This window comes from Impatiens glandulifera, chromosome 1, assembly GCF_907164915.1.
Source record: "Impatiens glandulifera chromosome 1, dImpGla2.1, whole genome shotgun sequence".
NCBI classification, from domain to species: domain Eukaryota; kingdom Viridiplantae; phylum Streptophyta; class Magnoliopsida; order Ericales; family Balsaminaceae; genus Impatiens; species Impatiens glandulifera.
The window spans coordinates 16037850-16062981 of NC_061862.1; the positions used below are offsets into that span (position 1 = coordinate 16037850).

Genomic DNA, 25132 nt, shown 5'->3' on the forward strand with positions numbered 1-25132 from the left:
AGCGACAGTCAATATTATTCGAAGGTTGGTAAGCAAATGCTAAAAAAGATCCTACCAAATAAAAATGGATCATCTATGTAAATGACCGAAATAGTGAGAAATTCATACAAACTATAAAAGAATACTTGTAAGAGGTCTTTCATATGAAAGATCAAATCAAGTAAATTTTTATTGAAAAAAAATGAAAAAATAACTCTAGTTCCGATTATTTCGTCTATTTTGATGGTAAGAAGGGGACGGACACAGACTCAAAAATGATCACCAACACAATCGAAGTGTATGAACAACAAACTACTCTCGATTAAAAGTATTATTCGGATTAAAAATATCTGACACAAAAAAATGATTCGACTAAATAGGACGTCGGATAAACAATATATTTATATATATATATATATATATATATATATATATATATATATAATTTGGGAGAGAAAAATTTAGTGGGAATGACTGTATAATCTGCTGAAAAAATAACAAATTTTATCTCACATCTCAACCTTTATCATTTTACCATGTGGTGACAAGTCATTACTCTACCAAATTTCATCCAACTCACTCTTTTCTCTCTAAATAAATGTATTATGTTTAAGGTAAGTAATTTTAAATTAGAATTGTAGGATTCAAACATTTTATTATCTTAATTTATTTGTAAGTGTATTTAGTTGTCTTCAAAATAAATTAACATATTTGTATTAATTTTTACTTACTTAAATAAATAAATAAAGTATTAATATGATATTTAAATAATAAAATTTTAACTAAATGCATCGGTAATAAATACATTCAGCGAAATTCATAATTCTTTCCAATTTTATAGCTTAATTTAAACCCAAATAATAAAATAATTATTAAAACAAATTTAATTCAATAATTTAAGTATTTGGTTCTATACCAGATTTTATTGGTTGATTTTAGCTAATTCATAGTTTTTGTTATATAATTATTATATGTATATATATTATGTAATTAATACTATAAATTAATTAAGTATAAATTAATTAAGGGGAAGAATGTTAATTTTATACTCGTAAGAAAGTGTCAAATTTTGTATTAAAATTTTATTTATATATATTAAAAAGTATAAAATTTATTTAAAATTAGGAAAATTTAATTGTATAAGAATAAAAATATAATAAATTTAAAAAATTATAATAATATGTATTTAATGTTTAAAATTCTTAATAAATCACGAATAATATATTAAAATAAAAAATAAAACGCTCTCATTCTATATTTTACTCACTTCGGTAAAATAACTTATTTTCTCACATATTTCATCACATATTTTTCCGAATGAATCTCTCATCTCATAACTTTACACTTTCATTTTGTCAATCAAATATTTGATTCACATTTTTTAATAATTAGCATTGTAACCTCATACTTTGCTCAATCAAATATTTGATTCATATTTGTTTAACCACTTCCAAATGATACCGACCTATTATTACACGGCAAACCACATTTCAATCACACTTGGTTAAAGGTTGTACTTGTTTTGTTAGGTTCAAGTTTGAAACATACAAATAGCATTTTTAATTTTATTTTTAACCGTTTTAAGTTAATGGGCGGGTCAACCCACAATCCAACCCAAGTATCCATTACTCTCACATATATATCCAAATTAACCACAACTCTCAACCCAGCAATCCGGATACTTTAAAAAATAAGCATCATTATAAATATAGATTAGTTACTTCAAGATTTGAACTTTTATTATTAAAATGTTTCGCGTTCATCAAATTTGGTGTTGAATCTTAAATATAAAGTGTTGTTAGCTTAGTTAGTTAAAGGGTTGTACTTGTTTTGTTAGGTTGCAAATTCGAAACATACCAATAACATTTTTAATTTTATTTTTAATCGTTTTAAGTTAATGGGCGGGTCAACCCACAATCCGACCCACGTATCCATTTACTCTCACATATATATCCAAATTAACCATAGCTCTCGACCCGGCAATCCGGAAACTTTAAAAATTAAAATACAAATAGCATTTTTAATTTTATTTTTAATCGTTTTAAGTTTATGGGCGGGTCAACCAACAATCCGACCCAAGTATCCATTACTCTCATATATATATCCAAATTAACCACAGCTCTCGACCCGGCAATCCAGACACTTTAAAAATTAAGCATCATTATATATATATATATTAGTTAGTTAAAATTTTGAACTTTTATTGTTAAAATGTCTCGTGTTCATCAAATTTGGTGTTAATCTTAAATATAAAGTGTTGTTAACCTAGTTGGTTAACGGGTTGTACTTGTTTTGTTAGGTTGCAAGTTTGAAACATACAAATAGCATTTTTAATTTTATTTTTAACCGTTTTAAGTTTATGGGCGGGTCAACCCACAATCTAACTCAAGTATCCATTTACTCTCACATATATATCCAAATTAATCACAACTCTCGACCCGATATTCCGGACACTTTAAAAATTAAGCATCATTATATATATATAGATTAGTTAGTTAAAAATTTGAATTTTTATTGTTAAAATATCTTGCGTTAATTAAATTTGATGTTGAATCTTAAATATAAAGTATTGTTAGTCTAGTTGGTTAAAATGTTATATTTGTTTAATTAGGTTGCAAGTTCGAAACATACAAATAGTAATTTTAATTTTATTTTTAACCGTTTTAAGTTTATGGGCGGGTCAACCCACAATCCGACTCAAGTATCCATTTAGTCTCACATATATATCCAAATTAACCACAGTTCTTGACCCGGCAATCCGGACACTTTAAAAATTAAGCATAATTATATATATATATATATATATATTATATATATATATATATTATTTAGTTAAAAATTTGAACTTTTATTGTTCAAATATCTCGCGTTCATCAAATCTGTTGTTGAATCTTAAATATAAAGTGTTGTTAGCCTAGTTGGTTAAAGAGTTGTTAGCCTAGTTGGTTAAAGAGTTGTAGTTGTTTAGTTAGGTTGCAAGTTCGAAACATACAAATAATATTTTTAATTTTATTTTTAATCGTTTTAAGTTTATGGGCGGGTCAACCCACAATCTGACTCAAGTATCAATTTACTCTCACATATATATTCAAATTAACCACAACTCTTGACCCGACAATCCATCCAGACACTTTAAAAATTAAGCATCATTATATATATATATATAGATAATGAAATTGTTAAACGGAGTTAAAAAATTTGCCACATGTAATATCCACCTATTTATTTATTTATTTTTAATTTACATTACTTTAATTGTTTTTTCATTCAATAAAAACATCCAAATATTTTCTTATCCATTTTTTCTCTCTTTACCCCCACAACTATCCATTTTCTTCTAACTATTTCCTCTTCATCTATTCATCTCTTCATCTCTAATATGAGTAATCTATTTTTCCTGAAATCAGTATAATGTTCACGAACACCATTTTTATAGATCTGATTGTCTATTCTTGTTTAGGTTATAGTTGGAATTAAAATTGATTTGATAGAGAATGAGTTACTGCAATGAAGATTAAATTATGAAATAATGAATTAATCATCTATAAAGATCTTTTTTTTCTCAATTTTTTCCAGAAAATTAAAGAAAATATTGTGACGAAAGAACAACTAGGTGGCTGAAAAACTGTGACGGCAGTGAGAGTGGCGGAACAGCCTATGAAGTGTCCGAGATGCGATTCTCCGAACACGAAATTATGTTACTACAACAACTAAAGCCTCATGCAGCCGAGGCATTTCTGCAAGACTTGTAGAAGGTATTGGATAAAAGGTGGGGCCCTCCATAGTGTACCGATCGGTAGTGACTGTCGAAAAAACAGGAAAATGAAATCCTGATCTAGACTTTTCAACGGACCTAATTCCAAATATTTCGGTGGTTCTTCATCAGATATGATTAATGTTGGATTAAAATTCTTCCATGACATTAATGGGATTAATGGGATCTCACCTGTTATGGATTTCAGCCTTTCGTTTCATAATAATTACTCATATTAAAGAAGAAGAGATGAAGATGAATAGGAGAGAGAAAATGAAGAGTTAAGATAAAGAGAGAAAAAAATGGATAAAGAAAAATTTGGATATTTTGTTTGAATGAAAAAAAATTAAAGTAATGTAAATTAAAAACAATAAAAAATATATGGATATTACATGTGACAAAATTTTTAACTCCATTTAACTTTCTGATATTTTAAATAAATTTGACACTTTTTGACAAGTTAGTATATATAAATAGAATTTTGATACTTAATGAGTAAATTGACACATTTTTACAACTTAGTGTGTAAAATTGATATTAAACCACTCATCCTCAGCTATTTCTATGGAAAGGCACGTTTGATTTGGCCGACTTAGACGACGATGAAATAGATATAAGAGAGGTGCGTTCTTAGAACTGTATAGATTTCTTAAAATGATAAGGAACCGTGAATTAGGGCCTGCACTTACCTGGATTGCTGCTGCTAACATAGACAAATTAAGAACGAATTCGAAATTCCACAGCAGATAGTTTGCACTTCATGGAGATTCTACAGAACAGAAGAATGATTGAAGCTCTTCAATATGCTAGAAAACTTCCTAATCCAGCTTACTCCTGATCATCATCATCATGAAAATGTGAGACTTATGTCTACTATGGCCAGGTAATTAAGTTGGAGGAATCCCCGTTTACTAATTTACTGCCGTCAAATCAATGGGACGAGTTCGCCGACGAGCTAATGAAGGAATACTGTCACGTAATCATCTGGAAATCTTCTGTAGAATCATTGTTAAGGCTAAGGGAAGTGATGACCGGAGAGGAAGAGTGGAAGATTCGATGAAGGAATTACTGGTGCCGGTGGAATTGGATAGAGAATTACAGTTCCATTCGAAGTTTGTATGTTCCGTTTGCCGTGAAGAGAGAATTTTTCGATGTTGTATTCATGGATGGAGTCTATCTATTGTTAGGTTATGGAGGAATACCGGCCTCGATCTCGTCTGTTAAAATGCCTGCACTGTTCATTTTTTTTAATAATGATCCGTGCAATTTTATTATGAAATGGATAGTCGTTTAAGTACAACGACAAAAACATAACATTTGCGGGAAAAAAAATCACACAAGTAATACAAAAATTAATGTGTGCGGAGATTTTACAAAAGGGCAATGAGTTCTCCGACTGAATTTGTCGGCTTCTCCACATATAAGGATGATATCATTGTGAATGATTCACAATGGTCGTTTGAGATTGTTGAAGGTTCTATGATTTCTTTTCAGCCAAATTACCCACCAGAAAATAATGGGAGATTTAACTCAATTGTTTCAGGCCCGCAAATCTAGCTGCCTCAATCCACGTTTCCCAATACACATCAATAGTTTTCGGCATAACTCAATGAATACCAGTAATACTCCAAAGACTAGTGACACCCTTACAATGTAAAAGATATAAAGGTCATTTCAACATCCTTAAGACACATACGACATCGACTAACTAAGATAAGACTTTTGCACACACATCTATCATCAGTTAAAATACCACCGTGGATCGCACTCCACCCGAAAAAAAGATATCTTAGTGGAAATCTTAGACTCCCATAATTTCTCCAACACAACTCAGTTGGAACGACTCTATTAAATAGATAATAACGATGTCTCACATCAAACTTGTACAAATTTCTTCATTGCATTGTATCATGGCCCAAAGGAGACACCTCTTTGTTGGCTACTAATGATAACAATCTATCATGAAAATGTTAGAACAACAAAACTCTTACCCCCACACCATGCATCCTCCAAAAAACGGATAGATGAACCGTCACCCACGGTAAACAAAGAATATTCACGATAACTTTTCCACATGATTGAAATGTCACTCCATATGCAATATTCCACATGACGATTGGACATTTTTGTAAATCAACCATACCAATCCAACTCATATTTGCTTCTGATAATATTTACTCATAGACTTTCCTATTCCAAACGAAAACGTGCACACCACTTTGACAATAAGCCTTATTAAAAGCACAAAGGTCACGAAAACTCAAACCTCCTTCATCTTTGGATACTTTTTACTTTGTCTTAACTAACAAGATGTGAAAATGAAGACTCAGAAGACTCTCATAAAAATTACACATCAACCTCTCCATTTTTATTGTCATTCTTTTAGGAATCACAAATAATGACATCATGTAAGTAGGCATAGATTTCAACGTGCTCTTGATGAAGACCATATGACCTCCCTTAGAGATCAACTTGTTTTTCTAAATAGGAAGTTTTTTTATCTTAGAAATAATCGGTTCCCAAGAGCCTTTAGATCGAGCCTTTGCACCTAGAGGAATACCAAGATACGTGGACGGAAAACATTCAATGCCAAATCCCAAAATACCTGTCAAACAAGATCTTCACCTAGTCGACACAAAATTAGAGAAGAAAATTTCAGATTTACCAAGATTAACACAACGTCCCGAGCAAGCGCCAAATGACCACAAAATATCACGAAGGTGCTTGAAATTTATACGGAAAGCTTGAATCATACATAGCGTATCATCAACAAACAACAAATGAGAAATGAAAAATGGAGCTTTCCTCGATCCGCAATCAACCTCATGTATAATTCCATTATTTTCAGCAAAGATCATCATCCTAGAAAGAGCTTCCATGACAATGACAAACAAAAAGGGGGACAATGGGTCACTCTGCCTAATCCCCCTCGAACTCTCGAAAAATCCTTGAGAATTACCATTCACAATAATAGAAAATTTAGCCGTGGAAATGAGAAAATTTTCTCCCATTTTCATTCTAGCCATGACATCGAAGAGAAAGATTTGACGTCCTTTAATAAACGTCATTTTGTTAATAGATATAATTGATTCTAACACCACACGCAATCTGTTTGCCAAACATGTGAAATAATCTTTTAAAAAGACATGACTAAACTTATAGGACTAAATTTTTTAGGTTTATAGTTCCTGAAGTTTTTTGAATGAGAACAATCAATGTAGAATTCCAACTTTTGTCGAAAGAGGAGAAACGATAAAAGTGTTCAATAGCCGCCATAACATCCCCCTTGAGGAAGGTCCGCACATTTTTGAAGAAAGCCAAAGTGAAATCATCGCTACCCGGAGCCTTGTCACTACCCCACGCATTAATAACATCTTCCACCTCTTGCACCGTAAAGCATCTCTCAATAATACACTTCTAGTCAAAACAAATAGCCACAAAATTATGTCGTCTTACATTGACCTATCGATAAACGATTCGAGAAATAGATTCTTATAAAACTAGTTAATGGTTGTGGAAATAGCTGGATCACTCTCATGAGTAACCTTGAGAACCGAGATCAAATTAATCGCATTATTTCTAGCCCGAACATTCGAAACATTATGAAAAAACTTTGTGTTCTTATCACCGTATCTTAACCAGGTAGCTCTACTACGCTAACGAGCTCCAATTTCCTCTTCCATGCATAGAGTTAACAACTCACTAATAAAATGAATTCGAGAGTTAATCTCAGAATCCGACAACTTTCGCACCTCTTCAGTCCCATCAATAACTTTGATCCTATAGCATAAAATATCGACCTTATATCGAAAGTAATCACGGTCCCATATAAACCAACTTTTATGCAGTTTTCGAAAATCTCTAAATTTAACAAAAAATCTTGGAAGAATGTGACCCACATATCACTTGGTTCTCCCACCAAGTTTGCATCCTCGAAAATAAATCTGGTCTGAACGACCATTTTTTCTCGAACCTAAATGGATGACACACTCTCAAAACCATCTTACGCTCAATCAAGATTGGTCGATGATCGGAGCAACTCCATGATGCAGCGTGCGTGGCTAGGATGAATCTTTATCAAGATTCGTTGATTCTTACGAATACCGAAAGTCGATAGATATTGAGGAAACCTCGTTTTCTGATTAATAATCTTCCCCTAACAAAGTGTTTTAAGATCCTTTAAATACTCAAACCCTAGCTTGCAAAAGAAATAAACAACTTTTAATAAATTGCAAAAAACACCCGAAACTAATAAAAAATGCGATTTTGAGCCCCTAAACGTTTTCGCCCGAAAAACACTAGGCAATCGTCGAAATCTGACACTTGCGAGATATTTTCGGATGCTGCAACTTTCGCATAAACGCCTCTTCGACTCGCACCGCATCATTCCCCCCAGGGTAGAAAAGATTCGTCCTCGAATCTGGAACCGCATCATCCTCATCAGAAGAAGACTCACCCACAAAAAGAACAAGATGCTTCACATTGAACACATCAGAGGTACGCACATGGCTGGGAAGGCGTAAACGATAAGCATTGGGGTTGATCTTCTCCACAATCTCAACAGGACCAATCTTCTTAGCAGCAAGCTTGTTATATTCATGAGCTGGAAAACGATCCTTAGTCAGAATAGCCCACACAAAGTCACCAACTTCAAAATCAACAGCACGCCTTTTCGAATCAGCCTTCTCCTTGTACTTGGCAGTAGCAGCAACCAAACGGTCATGAGTGGTCTGATGAACCTGAGCCAACTGACCAACAAAATCTGCAGCAGTGGAATGAGGACGCACCTTGCTGGGCAGCGCTAACAAATCAAGAGGAGCACGCGGAGACAGCCCGTAAATCACATGGAAAGGACTGAAACCAGTGGAGCGATTAACAGCATGATTGTGAGCAAACTTCCCAATGAAAGGGCGAAGAGCCTGGTTCATCACACGCATAAAGGTGCTAGGAGCATTCGACAGACCAAACGGCATAACCAGCCACTCATATAAGCCCTCACGAGTCTTAAAGGCAGTCTTCCACTCATCACCCATGCGAATACGAATCTGATGGTATCCACTCTTGAGATCCAGTTTGCTAAACACAGAAGCACCACCCAACTGATCCAACAAGTCATCCAACCGGGGAATAGGAAACCGATAACGCACTGTAATCTTGTTGATAGCACGACTATCAATGCACATACGCCAAGACCCATCCTTTTTTGGGGTAAGAAGGGCCGGGACAGCACAGGGACTAAGGCTCTCTCGAATGTGTCCCTTAGCCAGCAAGTCCTCCACCTGTCTACGCAACTCTTCATGTTCTTTGGGACTCATGCGGTAATGAGGACGGTTGGGTAGGGCAGCACCTGGAACCAAGTCAATGTGATGCTGGATATCACGCAAAGGAGGCAAGGCACAAGGCAGATTCTCAGGAAAAACATCTGCAAACTCCTGTAACAGCGGCTGCACTGGAATAGGCACCTCAGAACTAGCACCACAGGTAATCAGCGAACAAAATAGAGCAAACACCATGCCCGATTCGACCATGGCGGTCTGAAAAGGACCCCGAGACAACAAGGTGGTAGGGGGGGACGCATGATGAGTGGGGGCAGCACCCTTCTTGGGCTGATTTGGCATCAACACAATCTTGGTACCATGAAATAAGAATGTGTAGGTATTAGCACGCCCATCATGTATAACAGAATGATCAAACTGCCAAGGGCGACCAAGTAAAAGGTGACAAGCATCCATAGGAACCACATCACAATATACAGCATCACGATAATGGGAACCAATGGAAAAATTAACAAGTACGCGCTTGGAAACTGTAACATCCGTACCTTGACTCAGCCAGGACAGGCGATAAGGCTTGGGGTGAGGTTCAGTGGACAGACCCAGCTTCGAAACTGCAACCTCAGAAATCACATTCTCACAACTCCCAGCATCAATGATGAAGGTGCAAACTTTGCCACCGATGGTACAAGTGGAATGGAACAGATTATTGCGTAACCACTCGTTGTCAGGAGCACGAGGGGTTAAACATGATCGACGAATCACCAAAAGGGGGCCAACATCACCAGAAACATACTCCTCCGCTGCCTCATCATCATAAACATCATACACTGGGGCTGAATCTGAAGGAAGAGCAGAGTCAGGATCATCCACCTCAGTAAAAAGACCACGATTGGTGGACTTTGGGTTGCGACACTCTGCTTGGCGATGGCCAACTTCACCACAATTGAAACAACGCAAGCCACCGGGACGTCCCTGCGGGGGGAATGTAGTGCTGCGAGGGGGGGCTGGGGTGGGATGGGCCGGCTGGGAAGAAGAACCAATGCCACTAGTGGGGACAACCTGTTTTCCAAAACTACCCGAACCGCGCCTGGCTAGCTGTTTCTCAGCCTGTGAAGCACGCTGATGTGCCTCAGAAACAGTCAAGGGATCAAACATATTCAAAATATCCTGCAACTGGAGGCGAAGGCCACCAATATAGCGAGAAACCAACTGGAGAGGGGACTCAGACAGGTCAACACGAGCCACAAAGGTGTAAAACTCAGTGGAATAGTCATCCACGGAACGAGAACCCTGACGAAGATTCTGGAACCGCTGGTACAGGTTACGTTCGTAATTATATGGTAGAAACGCAGCCCTAATATGCTTCCTGAATTTGTCCCAATTCGTGAGCTTTGCCTTACCATGACGAACACGTGTCTGTTTCAACTGCTGCCACCATGCTTGTGCACGACCATGTAAGCGGATCGTAACAAGGGGTACACGACGATCTGCAGGAACTTCCTTGAAATCCAGAATCTCTTCAACCTGAGAAAGCCAATCAATAAACTCTTCCGGTGATAGACTACCATCGAACTTAGGGATGTCCACCCTGAAAGCCTGCTCCCAGCGATGATTGGGGCGTTCAGGGGATCGATTCCGAAGACCACCGAAAGGGTTTTCATCTGTCATCGTAACATCATCTTCAGGGTGGTGCATGTGCATAGATGCATCCATCCGTTGCGTCAACCATTCAACCTGCCGCCTCAAATCGTCGTTATCACGGCGAAACTCAGCGTTTTCACGTCGCAACTCAGCAAGGTCACCATCATCAGCACCAGGGGTAGGGTTGCGCGGCTGTCTTCGGGGCGGCATACCTCAGGATCGACTGGAAACTGATACCAACTGATGCAGCGTGCGTGGCTAGGATGAATCTTTATCAAGATTCGTTGATTCTTACGAATACCGAAAGTCGATAGATATTGAGGAAACCTCGTTTTCTGATTAATAATCTTCCCCTAACAAAGTGTTTTAAGATCCTTTAAATACTCAAACCCTAGCTTGCAAAAGAAATAAACAACTTTTAATAAATTGCAAAAAACACCCGAAACTAATAAAAAATGCGATTTTGAGCCCCTAAACGTTTTCGCCCGAAAAACACTAGGCAATCGTCGAAATCTGACACTTGCGAGATATTTTCGGATGCTGCAACTTTCGCATAAACGCCTCTTCGACTCGCACCGCATCACTCCATGGAAGAACTTTCTGAAAGACATTAACTACCCCACAAAAAATTGAATTGTTTACAAGAAACCTGTATAAACGAGACTAAACGACCCCACCGTGACGAACAGTTTCCCAAACTAACCTTGTTTGGCGTTCACTTTCCCAAACTAACCTAGTTTGTTCATTTATTCTCAAACTAACCTAGTTTACTATTCAAACTCAATTTTTTTTTTACATTTCAAATTTATTATATATATATATATTTAAATTATTATTTATATAAACTAAATTATTTATATTTGGATATATATTTTAAATTATAATTTTTATAAATTTAATTATTTATATTTTGATATATAATTTAAATTATTTTTTTTATAAATTTAATTATTTATATTTTAATATAAATATTTAATGGTTCATTAACTTAAGACATATTTTTAGGAAGACAACACAATAAAAAATTAATTATTGTGAAATTATATCACAATAAAAAGTTGTCAAAATTATTTTAATAAAAAACAACCCAATAAATATAAATAATAATTTGAATGAAAAGTTGTCAAAATTATTTTAATAAAAGTCAACCCAATAAATATAAATAATAATTTGAATAAAAAGTTGTCAAAATTATTTTAATAAAAGACAACCCAATAAATATAAATAATAATTTGAATAGTAAAAAAAATAAATTTATGGGGATGAAAATTATACTGCCACATATATATATATATATATATATATATATATATATATATATATATATATATATATATATATATATATATATATATATATATATATATATATATATAAAAATATATATATATAATAAATTTGAAATGTAAATATATATATATATATATATATATATATTAAAATATAAATAATTAAATTTATAAAAAATAATTTAAATTATATATCAAAATATAAATAATTAAATTTATAAAAATAATAATTTAAAATATATATCAAAATATAAATAATTTAATTTATATAAATAATAATTTATATATATATATAATAAATTTGAAATATAAAAAAATAAAAAATAAAAAATAAAAAATAAAAAATAAAAAAACTGAGTTTAAATAGTAAACTAGGTTAGTTTGGGAATAGATGAACAAACTAGGTTAGTTTGGGAAAATGAACGCCAAATAAGGTTAGTTTGGGAAACTGTTCCACCGTGACCATCTCCTCTCTTAAAAGTATATTAACATCCTTCTAATGATAAATCAACAAGTTCGAGATTCTCAATGGTTTCAGAAAACTCACGCATACCACTCGTGAGTTCTCGCACATTTTCTTTCAGAAGGGGGTTTAACCTCATTAATGTCGCCCGTGAACACAATAGGAAAATCCCATAAACTAGCAATACTAGCCAACTCAGAGAAAAACTCCGTTTTTAGTTGTGGAAGGACATGCCCATAAATAGCCGAGATAACCCATCTAAAATTGCACATGAGGCTCCCACAGAATCAAGAGCTTCTCAACCACAAAGTCGCCAATTACAAATATATTTAACAACCCATTGATCAATACGTTGTATCTCGCTGAAACAATAAATACCACAACCGAGAGTACCCAACAGAGACTTAAGTACCATACGTTTATCAGTATCATTGATCCCATAGACGATCTACGCAATAATCTTTTCAATCATTAGGTAAACTAATTATAGTACACCTTACTCGGCTTCAAAACTCATTTCTCAGTCTTTAAATGACCGATAGGGAGTGCAAGCTTTCTCATTTCTCTACGCCGGTAGTTATACGAAAGTGGAGGAATTTCATGAACTTCCAGCCACACATCCGTTTCGGCCTCAAAAACTACCTCGTGGATAGGCGATCTATTTTCATTTAATGACATATTATGAGTTGAGAAACCCTCGCAAACCTCCCCATCAACATCATACTCGGTTTCTGAATCAACAAACTCTTCTTCTGAAACAATATGCGTGTACACAGGTGGTTCCGGATATAAAGTTTTGATAGGGGAGACAAAGGAAACATTGGTCATAGGAGACATAAATTCATCCTTGAACAACTTCACTGAGTCCACATTGGCAGTCAACTCAGAGATAGGATACGGCAACGGCAACGTCTTAAACATTGTCAGTTGAAGCTCAAGACATGGTGTAGATTCATCTGATGTAACCATAAGTTGAAGTGATGTATCTGAGACCGAAATAGAATCCTTAATACTACCCCATTATCGGAGACGAAAGAATAGGAGTCATCTCCACTGGGTATCTCAATTGAGTTAGACAACAAAAAAGGATTACTCAACAAACGAATATTATTGATCAATCATAATTGGAACCGGTGAATCAAAGCAACTCTCGTCTTGACACTCTATTACTTCATGATGAGCAATTTGGATCGGAGCCTAAACTGTTCATCTTTCTGTGAATTGATCAAGTGTAAACAGTTGTTCTTTTGATACTTCTTCTTGATATTCCTAGGGTTCTTATCAAGAAATCAGAAAGATCGAAACAACCGTTTACTTCCTTCTTTAACAACTCTCTCTCTCCATCTTCTTCGGTAACTGCATTTCCTCATCGAGATCTCTGCATAAGGTAATATGCTTCATCTTTATTTCACTTCTTTCATATCATATGCATTTCTCACGATTGATTTCATTTCATGAGGGAGGAAGAATATGGAGCTGAACGCCATGAAAGAGGCGATTGATCGTTTAACAGAGAATCAAAACCTATCCGCATTGAAATCTCAACAACTCATCAATGAGCTTATCCAAGAACTAGAACAAGCCTCGTCGAAGCTTCTAACTTCCGAACGCGACTCCATAAGAACAATCCTAGAAGATCTAAAAGTAAAGTTCAATCAAGTCTCTCCTCTTTCTCATCTCCAAGACAATCAGAAGGAACTAAATCTAGCATTCAGCAACTACACCGAACTTCTAGGTAATTCTTTCAATCCTGACATATCCATAGCTAATAGAAACGTAGAAACAAACTATCAAGCGGTTAACCAGTTGATCGTCAGCCATTTCTATCGGCAAGGTATGTTTGAATTAGGCGATTTCTTCCTTAACGAGTCCTCCTCCTCCTCCTCCTCCGAAACAGAATTAATCAGAAGTCTGTTCATGGAAATACATAGAATTCTTGAATCGTTAAGTAACCTTGAATTTGAGCCTGCACTTAGCTGGATTGTTGCAAACAGAGACGTATTAAGACAGAATGAATCTACAGACCTGGAGTTCAAACTTCACCGTCTACAATTCGTAGTGATTCTACAAAACCAGAATGGAATAGAGGAAAGTTTTGAATACGCGAGAGAATTCGTAACACAGTTCAGCGCCGATCACAAGGTTGAAGTAAAGAGACTTATGTCATGTCTATGGTGGGCCGGAAGGATGGAGAAATCTCCGTATTCCGATTTACTATCATCGTCCAACTTTGAGAACTTCGCCGACGAGCTAATGCGGGAATACTGTAAGGTTATCGGCAAATCTGAGAAGTGTCCGCTGATTACGACGGTTACGGCGGGTGTAACAAATCTGCCTATATTGCTTAGGTTAACGAATTTGTTGATTGGAGAAGGAGAAGGAGAAGGGAAAAAGGAGGATTTGGAGACGATGATAGATTTAGCAGGTCGGGTGAAGCCAGATAAGGATTTAATGTTCCATTTGATTTTTGAATGCTCGCTTTGCTGTGGAAAAGGAAACAGATTGAATCCTCCGATCTGGATGCCTTGCGGCCATGTTTTATGCATGGTTTCTGTTGTGAGGTTATGGAGGAATACTGGCGGAGAAGACGATCGTCCATTGAAGTGTCCGTATTGTGTTTCTGTTTCTAAGTTGAGGAATTGTAAGCAATTGTCCTTTAGATGATGATCTGCATATCTTCTTCATTCTATTAGTAGGGTTTGTTCATAATAATCTTTGAATCTGTAAAGTGGAGGTCTCTATGAGCTTCAATTCCTTGAACTGTAGTTCTTCGATCATGGAATAATATCTTGCATGCTTGTTAAAATCCTTTTTTCTCATTATTTATATTGTTAGAGTAAGAAATTTCAGATAATCAATTAATATAAGGAACATAATATGTATTTAACTTAATTATTTTATTATAAAATAGAAAATAATAAGAGATTTTGAAATTATATATATTTTTAATAATTTAAAATTAAATAATTTTATATTTTTTTAATTTTAATAAGATTAAATATTCTATTTTTCATATTATTTTATTTAAAATAACTATTTAAATATTTAATCAATACATATATTCAATTAAATTAAGTAATTAATAATAATTTAAAATCAAATATTTTATTATAATAATTTTATTTTTAATTTATTATTAATTCTGTTTTTTTTTTTTAAGTTGAATCATGGCAACTACTTTTTTAAAAAAAAAAATTAAATATGATATTATTTTCTTAAATACAAATCTTTAGATCATCTCAAAAAAAAACTCATTTTTAAACTATTTTGACGTAATCATATAGTAATTCTTTTTCAATCGAAAAATAAATTCTTAAACTCAAAAAAATATTCCTATAATATTCTTGTTTACATCAACTTATATAACTTTTAATATTAACCTATATATTTTACAAACTTATAAATTACACCACAATATTATAATATCATTCAATTATTTTAAACTTAATTATAAATTAATTATAAAAATTCATTTAAAAATTCAAAAATTACAATACAAAACACACAAAAAAATAATTATATTTATTATAATATATATATTAAAGTAATTTTTTTAATATTATTATAACTTTTTATTTTTTTTGAACATTTATTATAAATTTATGTTATATAAATGAATTAAATTATATAAATAAATTAAATTAATAATTATATAAATAAGTTTAATATAAAGTCTAAAATAAAAATATAAATATAAACAAATTAAAATATAAATAAATAAAACATATAAGCAAATTAAAATATAAATAACTTATATAAATTAATTATATAAATAAGTTTAATATATAAAATTAGTTAAATAAAAGTTAAAGGCTAAAATGTAAATAAATAAATAAATATATATATATATATATATATATATGCAATTATGTATATTAGTTAAAGCAATTATGCGTATATTAGTTAAGCATATATGCAATTATGTATATTAGAGAAAATGAAATCGCATTTTAGGTATCCGTTTGTAGTTAAGGTTGGCGGAGAAATAGCATTTTGGGTATTCGTTTGCAATATAGTTAAAGATGGTCTTAGACGGCTTGCAACTTTGACCTTTTAAAAACTAAAAAACTAGGGTTGAGCTCCACTTTAAGAAGCTCCATCATTCTAAGAGGACTGCCACAGTAAAGAAAAAAAATAAGGTAAATTTTTTTTAAATCTAGTTTAAAATTTTGATAAAGAAATAGTATTTTTTTTGTGTAGAATTTTTGTTTATAACCAAATAAAAATTCCGTGGACGTACAATTTGTTGGGCTTACCTCAAGCTATAAGGGTTTGTTAGAAGGGTTTGTTTCAATTTAGCATGTTAAATTATTTCTTACGTGATTGTCTAAAACCACTTAATCTCCATTTAGAAATAAAATAATAATAATAATACTCAAAACGTATATTTTATTTATTTGTTTCAATTCAACATGTGAGGTTAATTTTACTTAATATCGATCATTGGATGAGGCGAACTAGTCGAGATTGTCACATAACCTGAAAGAGAAATATTTATAGGATTTGAACTTAGGTCTCAAACTCTAAAGTGAATCAATTACACTAAACAAATTTTTTTAATTTTTAACAAATTTCATGTTTAGAAATGCCCAGAACACAAGAGTTGAATTTGGGTTTGGAGAAAAAAATATATTATTGGGATATTAGTTTAGATAAAATAATATTTTTAAATATATTTTAATAAATTTAATAAGATTTGCCACTTTAAATTCAGTAATACTTGAGCTTCAATTTTTTTTCAAACAAGCTATATTTATTTTTGTTGCAAAATATAAGATTTGAGTAATAAAAAAGATTTATATATATAAGGAGTGATGATAAGAGATTTGGTGTCACAAATAGTATAAAAAATGAAGTGACAACTATTTGGACTTAAAAAATAAAATTTATCCTTTTTTTTCTATAAAATGCTGCAACATTGTTCCGACACTATTCCTACACAAAATTCTATTACATTACTAATATATAAGACTATTACTTTTGAATACAAATTGTTCTCACATTGAAATACTTTCTTTTGAAGGTACAAATATATTTGTCTCAGTTTTGGAAAACATGGTACTAATAAAAGTGAAGTTAATAAAAGTGAAGTTAGTCTCAAAATCAAGAAGTAAGACTAGCTAGTTTATTGAGTAGGGATTTGTCTATATGGTATATTGTATTTTTTTTATATTTATATTGTATCAAAATTTCCAGTCTAAGAAAAATCATAATGTTATTGTAAAGGCAGGCATAAAATAAATAAGCTCAGAATCCGCTCAATGTAAGTCAAGGAAAGAAGTCACTAAATCGGACAGGAAAGGGAAGACAAAGACATTCTAGTCTAGGCCTCTTCTCCAGAACAGAAGGAAGGATAGGACAAAGATTAGAGATAGGAAAAGTCTATGTTGGTGCTTGAGGACCGGAGATAGATTCAGTCCAAACAAAAGTCTAGCTCATTCGATAAGTTCAGGGGTAGGCGTGGGGAAGAGGGAGAGGGGGCTACGAGCCCTCTCCCATTGTTTGTTGGTCCTGCCCATACCTTCCTTGAAAGAATTTAAACGTGGCCACCAGCTATCTAGCTAAAAATAAGGGGAGATATGTTGCTTACTACTTACGGAAACATTCGACCCATACTATTTGAGCTTTATATTTCTCACCTTATTACCTAATGGAGAAAGAAAGTGCCACAACTGAGTCGACAAACAGGAACAAGCTTCTTCATGGCGTGAGAGAGATCGCGCCCATCCTAGACTATAGCAGGGAAGGACTTTTTATACTTCCTGCCACAGTTTCATACAAAAGCCAAAACGACATATCAGTTCGTTTGCAATAGAAAGAAGGTTGAGTGACGGGAGGTTTTGCTTGAATCAATTTTGACAACTTTATTTCGTTCAAGTTCGATGGCCTATTTTCTCTTTATTCTAGGTAGCTCGTCCGACCAATTGACCACCACTTTCAGTCGCCAATTAACTTTGAAGGCAGAAGATCAAGCTCGACCATCCATTGGAAGAGGGTTGATATAAAAAAGAAGAGTTTCCTGAAAGAAGCACATAGTGGAAAGCTCTCACTGGTCTAGTTTCATGGCACCGAAAATGTATCAGGGCTCAAATGATTCACCGAAGCGACAAGACCTTGAAAGCAGCTTTTTCAAGTGAGGCTTTTCCCGCTTTAGTGAAAAAACTTATCTCTCCGTCCAACTAAAAAATATAAAAAAGATTCCATCGGCACATTAATGGAAATGTTAACTAAAGGAGTTGATCAAGGAGAACATCACATCTTCCGGAACTCATTCTCACACATGCACGTGGGTCAAGACTCAAGAGCTCATAACATTAATGTTATTTCGGGTTTGTGATTAATGGACTCGATATTCGAGTCTTTGGGTAGATGTTGGGAAGTTTAGATTGATGCGGCTGATATGACAGACATACATATTTGGGTTATCATCTCAATTATTATTTGGTGAACTATTTTGTGAGAGAGAAATCGTTGATCTTTCAATAATCGTAGTCGTCCGATTCGTATCAATCATAATACTATTATTATGACGATTTATGAGATTCATTCAGAAAAGCCAGTAGAGTATGTCGGGGACTTAATCATTTTTCTTGAGAATTTATAAGCTCGATAATTTATTGAGTACCTTTTTTTCTCTTTTCATGTTATAATTTATCGTTGTTCTTAAACGATTTGTTTCATTTTTAATTTACATAGACCTTTTTTCAAAATAAAAAATAAATAAATATACTGTTATTTCGGTATACCGAAATCTCGGTACGATACAAGTAAAATGTCGAATATTGACGGCAATACTGTATTGATATTATATTGTTTATACCAAATAATATTAAAGTTTAATTGTATTTTAATTTTCAAAAATTGGGTTTATATAATTAATTAACATCAAATTTGTGTGTAAAGAATGAAACAAATATATTAAGGTAAGAGAAAAAATAAATAAATAAATATATATATATATATATATATTTTTAAAGTTGAGTCTTAAAATGGTTGAAAAATAAAATAAATTTACTATGATTCAAAATTGAATATAGTTTGATTTTGTTAGAAAATTTAATAGTGGTATACCTTAACTTATTGATATCTTACCTTTTCATTTTTTTTTACCAAACAAATTATTATTTTCAGTATTTTTGGATACTTACTTGAGTGCATAAATAAAATCACATAAAGTAACATTATTATATAATTATTTTGTGATTAAGATCATTCAAATAAATGTTATTCAATTTGATATTTGTTTAACTATCTTCACTATGGCAATTCATTTGAGACATCATCATAAGTGGTGGATGGATTAATAATAATAATTCTTTTCTAGCTAGGTTTCTAATAACAAAAATAAAGAATTGAATAAACCATCAACATCTAATCCAAATAATTTGATATCATATCATGTCATGATTCATGATGTGGCATTTCTTGAATATTTTAAGGTTATATTAATGTTAATAACTAATCCTTAATTAGTTTTAAGTAATTATCTAGTTTAAGTTTGTAATATAAGTCCACCATTGTCACTCAAAAGATAATTCCAAATTTCCAATAATACAAAGAAAAAGACTTAAACTTTACAATATATTTATTCATTGTATTTATTTATAGTTTTGGTCAAACAAGTTACACGTCATTGATATCACATACAAATATAATATTTTCAATAAAAAAAACAATTTGATCCAAAATGAATATTGGGAGTTTGTGGGTTTTGAAGAGAGTAATGATAAAAGGGTTGAAAAGAAAGAAGAAAGAAGAAAGAACATAAGAATGTGCTCCCCACTTACTAATAATTCTAACCAGGCCCCCTCCCCCCTCCCGCAAATTCGTCCACCTAAATCAACAATGCTTTTTATTATAATCAAATCCATCTGAACCTATAACAAAAACTATCCAATCCACCAAGCATTAATTAATACTTTATAAATCTAATTCAATTTAATATTTTTTTCTTATTATTATTTTTTAAATATATATATATATATATATATATATGACTAGATTTTATTTCATGTAATTGTCATCTTGATTACCCTTATCCATAGTCCATAGATAAATAAATAAATAAATATTAATTTTAAAAATGGTAAGAATTTTTACTTTAACTTTACCTTATTTTTAATTTCATTTAAAATGTTCTAAATATAATTGAACATGTGATCTTGATTTTTTTAAGAATAGCCACTTAAACTACTTTAGTGAATTATATTAAAAAAAATTATAATTTTGCTCGAAACATTTTTAAGTTATAGATTGAATTAAATATTTTACATATTTTAGTACATATCAAGTTATTATAACTAAATTTTAACACTTATCTCATAATATTTTATTTTAGATAAAATAAAACTTGTCAATAAATAATCTCAGCTTATGATATAAAGTTATTAAATAACTGGGAAAATTATTGAATAAAAATATAAACAAAATAAATTTAATAAAAAATTATAAAATATGTATTATTTAAAATTCTTAATAAATCTCGAATAATATATTAAAATAAAAAATAAAACACTTTTATTTCACATTTTATTAATTTCGATAAAATAACTTATTTTCTCACATATCTCATCACATATTTTTTCCAATGAACTTCTCATCTCGTAACCTTACATTTTCGCTTTGGTTTATCAAATATTTAATTCATATTTTTTAATATTTAGCATTGTGACCTCACACTCAAGTATCCATTTACTCTTACATATATATTCAAATTAACCACAACTCTTGACCCGACAATCTGGACACTTTGAAAATTATATATTATATATATATATATATATATATATATATATATATATTAGTTAATTAAAAAAATCAGACTTATATTTTTAAAAATGTTCCGCGTTTATCAAATTTAGTATTGAATTTAAAATATAAAGTCTTATTAGCCAAGTTTATTAAAGAGTTATACGTGTTTGGTTAAGTTGCAAGTTTGAAACATACCTATAGCATTTTTAATTTTATTTTTAATCATTTTAAGTTTATGGACGAGTCAATCCATAATCCGACCCCAATATTCATTTACTCTCATATATATATATCCGATAATCCAAAATTTTTATAATTATTATATATATATATATATATATATATAAATAAAGAGTGAGTATTTTTATGTTTTGTTTAAGTAACTAATTCACCTAAATAATAACATACCTTTTTATTTATTATAATTTTTATAATCAAATCCATCTGAACCTTTATCAAAAACTATCCAATCCACCGAGCATGAATTAATTAATACTTTAATAAAATTATCATATTCAATTTTTAACTCTCTATAATTTATAAATCGAGTATAATTTAAATGAATGAATTTTTCTTCTTCCTACTTTTTCAAATATATATTTATTTGACGCTATTTTTTTTAATTGCCCTCCACATCAATTTGTTTTTATAATTTAAGAAATTAACCTATAGGAGTCTTTGAACCTATATGTCGATTTTTGTTTTTATTTCACTTACTATATTTTAAGTTTTATTGAAAATATATAATAATATATTATAATTAATAAAATTAATCTAGTTAATTTGTTAAATTTTCTGTATTATTTTTAAACTTACATATTTAATTTATTTGAGTGAATTCATTTTTAGAGTCCTTCTCAATCCCTTACTTAATTTCTTTTGAGCGAGTTCATTTTTAAACAACTCTATATAGAAAATTACAGTTATATATATTTTTTATTGTATTGTTTTGTTTTTATTCGCGCAATCATAACCTCATCCAAAAATTGGTTATAGTAAGATTCAAACCTAAACCTAGACATTTTGTCTAGCTATCTATCATATTAGATAGTTTGATTTTGCTTTTTATAAAGTTTTATAAAAAAATCAATTATTTAAGATGAATTACTACACTATTTTCTTATATTCAAATTTAATCAAAGTAAAATACAAATATTTTAATATTTTTATTAATTAATTTAATAATTAATTTTATTTTATTTAATCTTGTAAAACTCTTAATGAGAAAGGGTTTTCAAACATTTTCTTCTTTTTTTTACTACATGTTTTTAAGTCAAGAATATTTCCTCTCTTAAATAAATAAATAAATAATGATTTAATTTTTCATCAATTTATTCCTAATTTCATTTATTTACTATATTTTTTTAGTGTCATATTCATAACTTATCTATTATATGAAAATTTCAAATATCATAATCAAGTCATGGAAGGAAGAAAATAAGAAGAAAAAGATTTTGATTAATCAAACCAAAAGAAACCGCTTTTATGAGAAAGGGCTTAAGCGTCGGCTACCGCTTTGTCGCTATTCTAAAACATTCCTCAGATCGCGCGTTTTCTTCTTCTTCTTCTAAAACCCCGCGTTTTCAAGGCCGTGCAAATCGCCAACTCGATTCATTGATTTCCTCATAATAGCTACCTTAGCCAATCTTTCCGCCGCTCTCCAAGCCGAAGTCGGAGTCAGCGGCTCATCCACAAATGCAGCTACACGCCGCCCGTGAAAAGCCGTCAATTGCTGCTGCCGAGATTGCAGGTCAGCAATGGCAGCTTCCAATCCTCTACCAAGATCATCCTCTTCCGCGCCGCCACCGCCGCCGCAGCATTCAGAAAGTAAGCCTTGAGCCGATGTCAGCATATGGTATGCGCCGGTTAAGTCGTTACGCTCGATGAGACGTCTCGACTCGGCTAAGGCGCGTGTACTCACGAATATACTCCTCAGCCGTTGTATATTCGATTGAACTGCGTTTGGCGGTGGAATCATTAGGGTTTGAACTTTATCATCGAGTTCTTCCGTTGAAGGATCTTTGTAGAAACATCTGACTGTTAATAATACTTGATTGGATCGGATTGATGATAATAATGGAACTTTCACTTCTATCATCACTTCTCTTTCTTCTTCCGCGTGTAGATCGCCGAGTTTCATCGAACCTGAATGGGATACGGATCGTCCTGATAAAGAATAGACAGCTGCAATCTCTCCCGGTGATGAATTGGATTGAATTGATAGCTGAATCTGAAGATCTTTAACAACCACGCTCAACAAATCAACAATGGATTTTTCAAATTCATCGTTCAAAGAACAAGAAGTAGTAGAAGAAGAAGAAGAAGCTTCTCTGTGGCTGAGTCTAATGGAGTGAACTGGAATCTCCATATGAGATAAACGAGTTGAAACGTCGGACATTAAAATGATGGTGGAAAATGGATTTCTATCTCTTCGATCTTCGAGAACTTTAATGGCTTTCTTTACTGCATCATTCGGACTTGATTTGCCTTGACAAGAAATGATCGCGTCTATGATTCTACGAGCGGATGACCGGCCGTTTGCCGTCATTCGTCGGAGCGGTAATAGTCTTTTTGAATTGGAAGAGAAGGCTACGATCGAGAGACGATCGGTGTATGAGAGTGAAGAAACAATCATTCGCATAGCGCGTTTCATCAGTTGTACCTTATCGGAAGTCATATCACTACCTACGTCTAGAACAGTAACTAAATCAATAGATGCGCGAAGAGAACTTCTCGCCGGAGATGGAGGAGCTTTAACTTTGAGAACGATTGCACAAGTTTCACTGTTACGACCAGTTGAAACCACCGCGGATTCTGGTAACAGCATCGCCTCCACATTTCTAAAACTGACCGTCGCCGCCGGACTAGAAGTGTAATTTGAATCGGTAGAAAATCCTTTGAATTCTTCTTCGTTATCTTCAGATTCGTGCTCATTTTCGTCTGATTCAGGTATAGGACTGAATCGAACGCCAGACAACATTGGAGATAATAACGGTTCATCGTCATTATAGATCTTCAAATCTGATCTAACATACTGCTTCTTCTTCTTCTCTACCGTCGCTACCTGCATCTCTGTCCTCTGATCAGTTTCTTCATCAGATTCAAGCCTACGGTGATTATTACCTGTTGTCAATCCAGGCAATTCTTTCCAAACGGAACAACAAACAGCGCAAGAGAGGTTGCGTTGCTTCTTAACCTGAGCAGCGATACAACGTAAATGAAAGGTGTGAGAACACTCGGCGATGAAGATGGCGGTGTCTTGAACTGACTTAACGCTTTGAAAGCAGATCCCGCACCTACTCTGCTCTTGAGGAAAGAGATGGTAAAAGTTATAGTCAGAAATGATAAGATGAATGAAAAGGTAATCATCAATGATATGTATAAGCTTACTTTGGAGAGACGTAAGCTGGACCTGAGGAAAGAAAAAGTGGAATTGCTATGAGTATTTCTCATAGTCTTGCATTGTAATTGTTGTAGGCATGGATTCACCGGTAAAGAAGGCGGCGGAATCGTTGCTGCGGTGTGGCAGCGGAGGCTAGTAGTAGGAGTAGATAAATTCGAGGAGAGGATTGGAGGAGAGACGCCGTCGCCGACGTTATTGATATTGATCGGTTCTTCCTTGAGGAGCTTAGGTTGCTTGGATTCTCGATCTCGTGTAGATGAAGTGCAGAAAGCTCTCCTCCATCCGATCACCATTTTTGCGATCTCTACAGAATTCTGATCCTGAAAAGTATTCTCTCTCTCTCCGTATCTTAGTAGTGCTGGAAAGGAGAGAACTTCCCGGATTTTATTTGGAGCCGGTATATACAGCTAATTTTATAACTATTACAAATTTATTATATATAAGATTTTTTTATCTTATATATAATAATAATTACACACTATCAATCCAATTTTAAATGAATTATTTGATTTGATGTGAATATTAAAACCCGCCTAGTTGGCAAGATACAAGATACAGATAATTTTGAAGTTAGTC

The 25132-nt window shown here is 32.6% G+C and overlaps 2 protein-coding genes across 2 annotated transcripts; one reads left to right on the forward strand and one right to left on the reverse strand.

Annotated features, from left to right (window-relative positions):
• Positions 1–13872: 13872 nt before the first annotated feature.
• On the forward strand, positions 13873–15066 carry LOC124919081 (protein RMD5 homolog). The gene has a single exon (XM_047459222.1). It carries the CDS (start codon positions 13873–13875, stop codon positions 15064–15066), a length of 1194 nt encoding a protein of 397 aa, XP_047315178.1.
• Positions 15067–22455: 7389 nt separating this feature from the next.
• LOC124921982 (E3 ubiquitin-protein ligase WAVH1-like) lies at positions 22456–24918 on the reverse strand. Its single transcript, XM_047462694.1, has 2 exons — positions 24544–24918; positions 22456–24454 (listed from the first exon to the last, which is right to left on the reverse strand). Exons 1-2 carry the CDS (start codon positions 24847–24849, stop codon positions 22721–22723), a joined length of 2040 nt encoding a protein of 679 aa, XP_047318650.1. The 5' UTR covers positions 24850–24918; the 3' UTR covers positions 22456–22720.
• Positions 24919–25132: the final 214 nt, after the last annotated feature.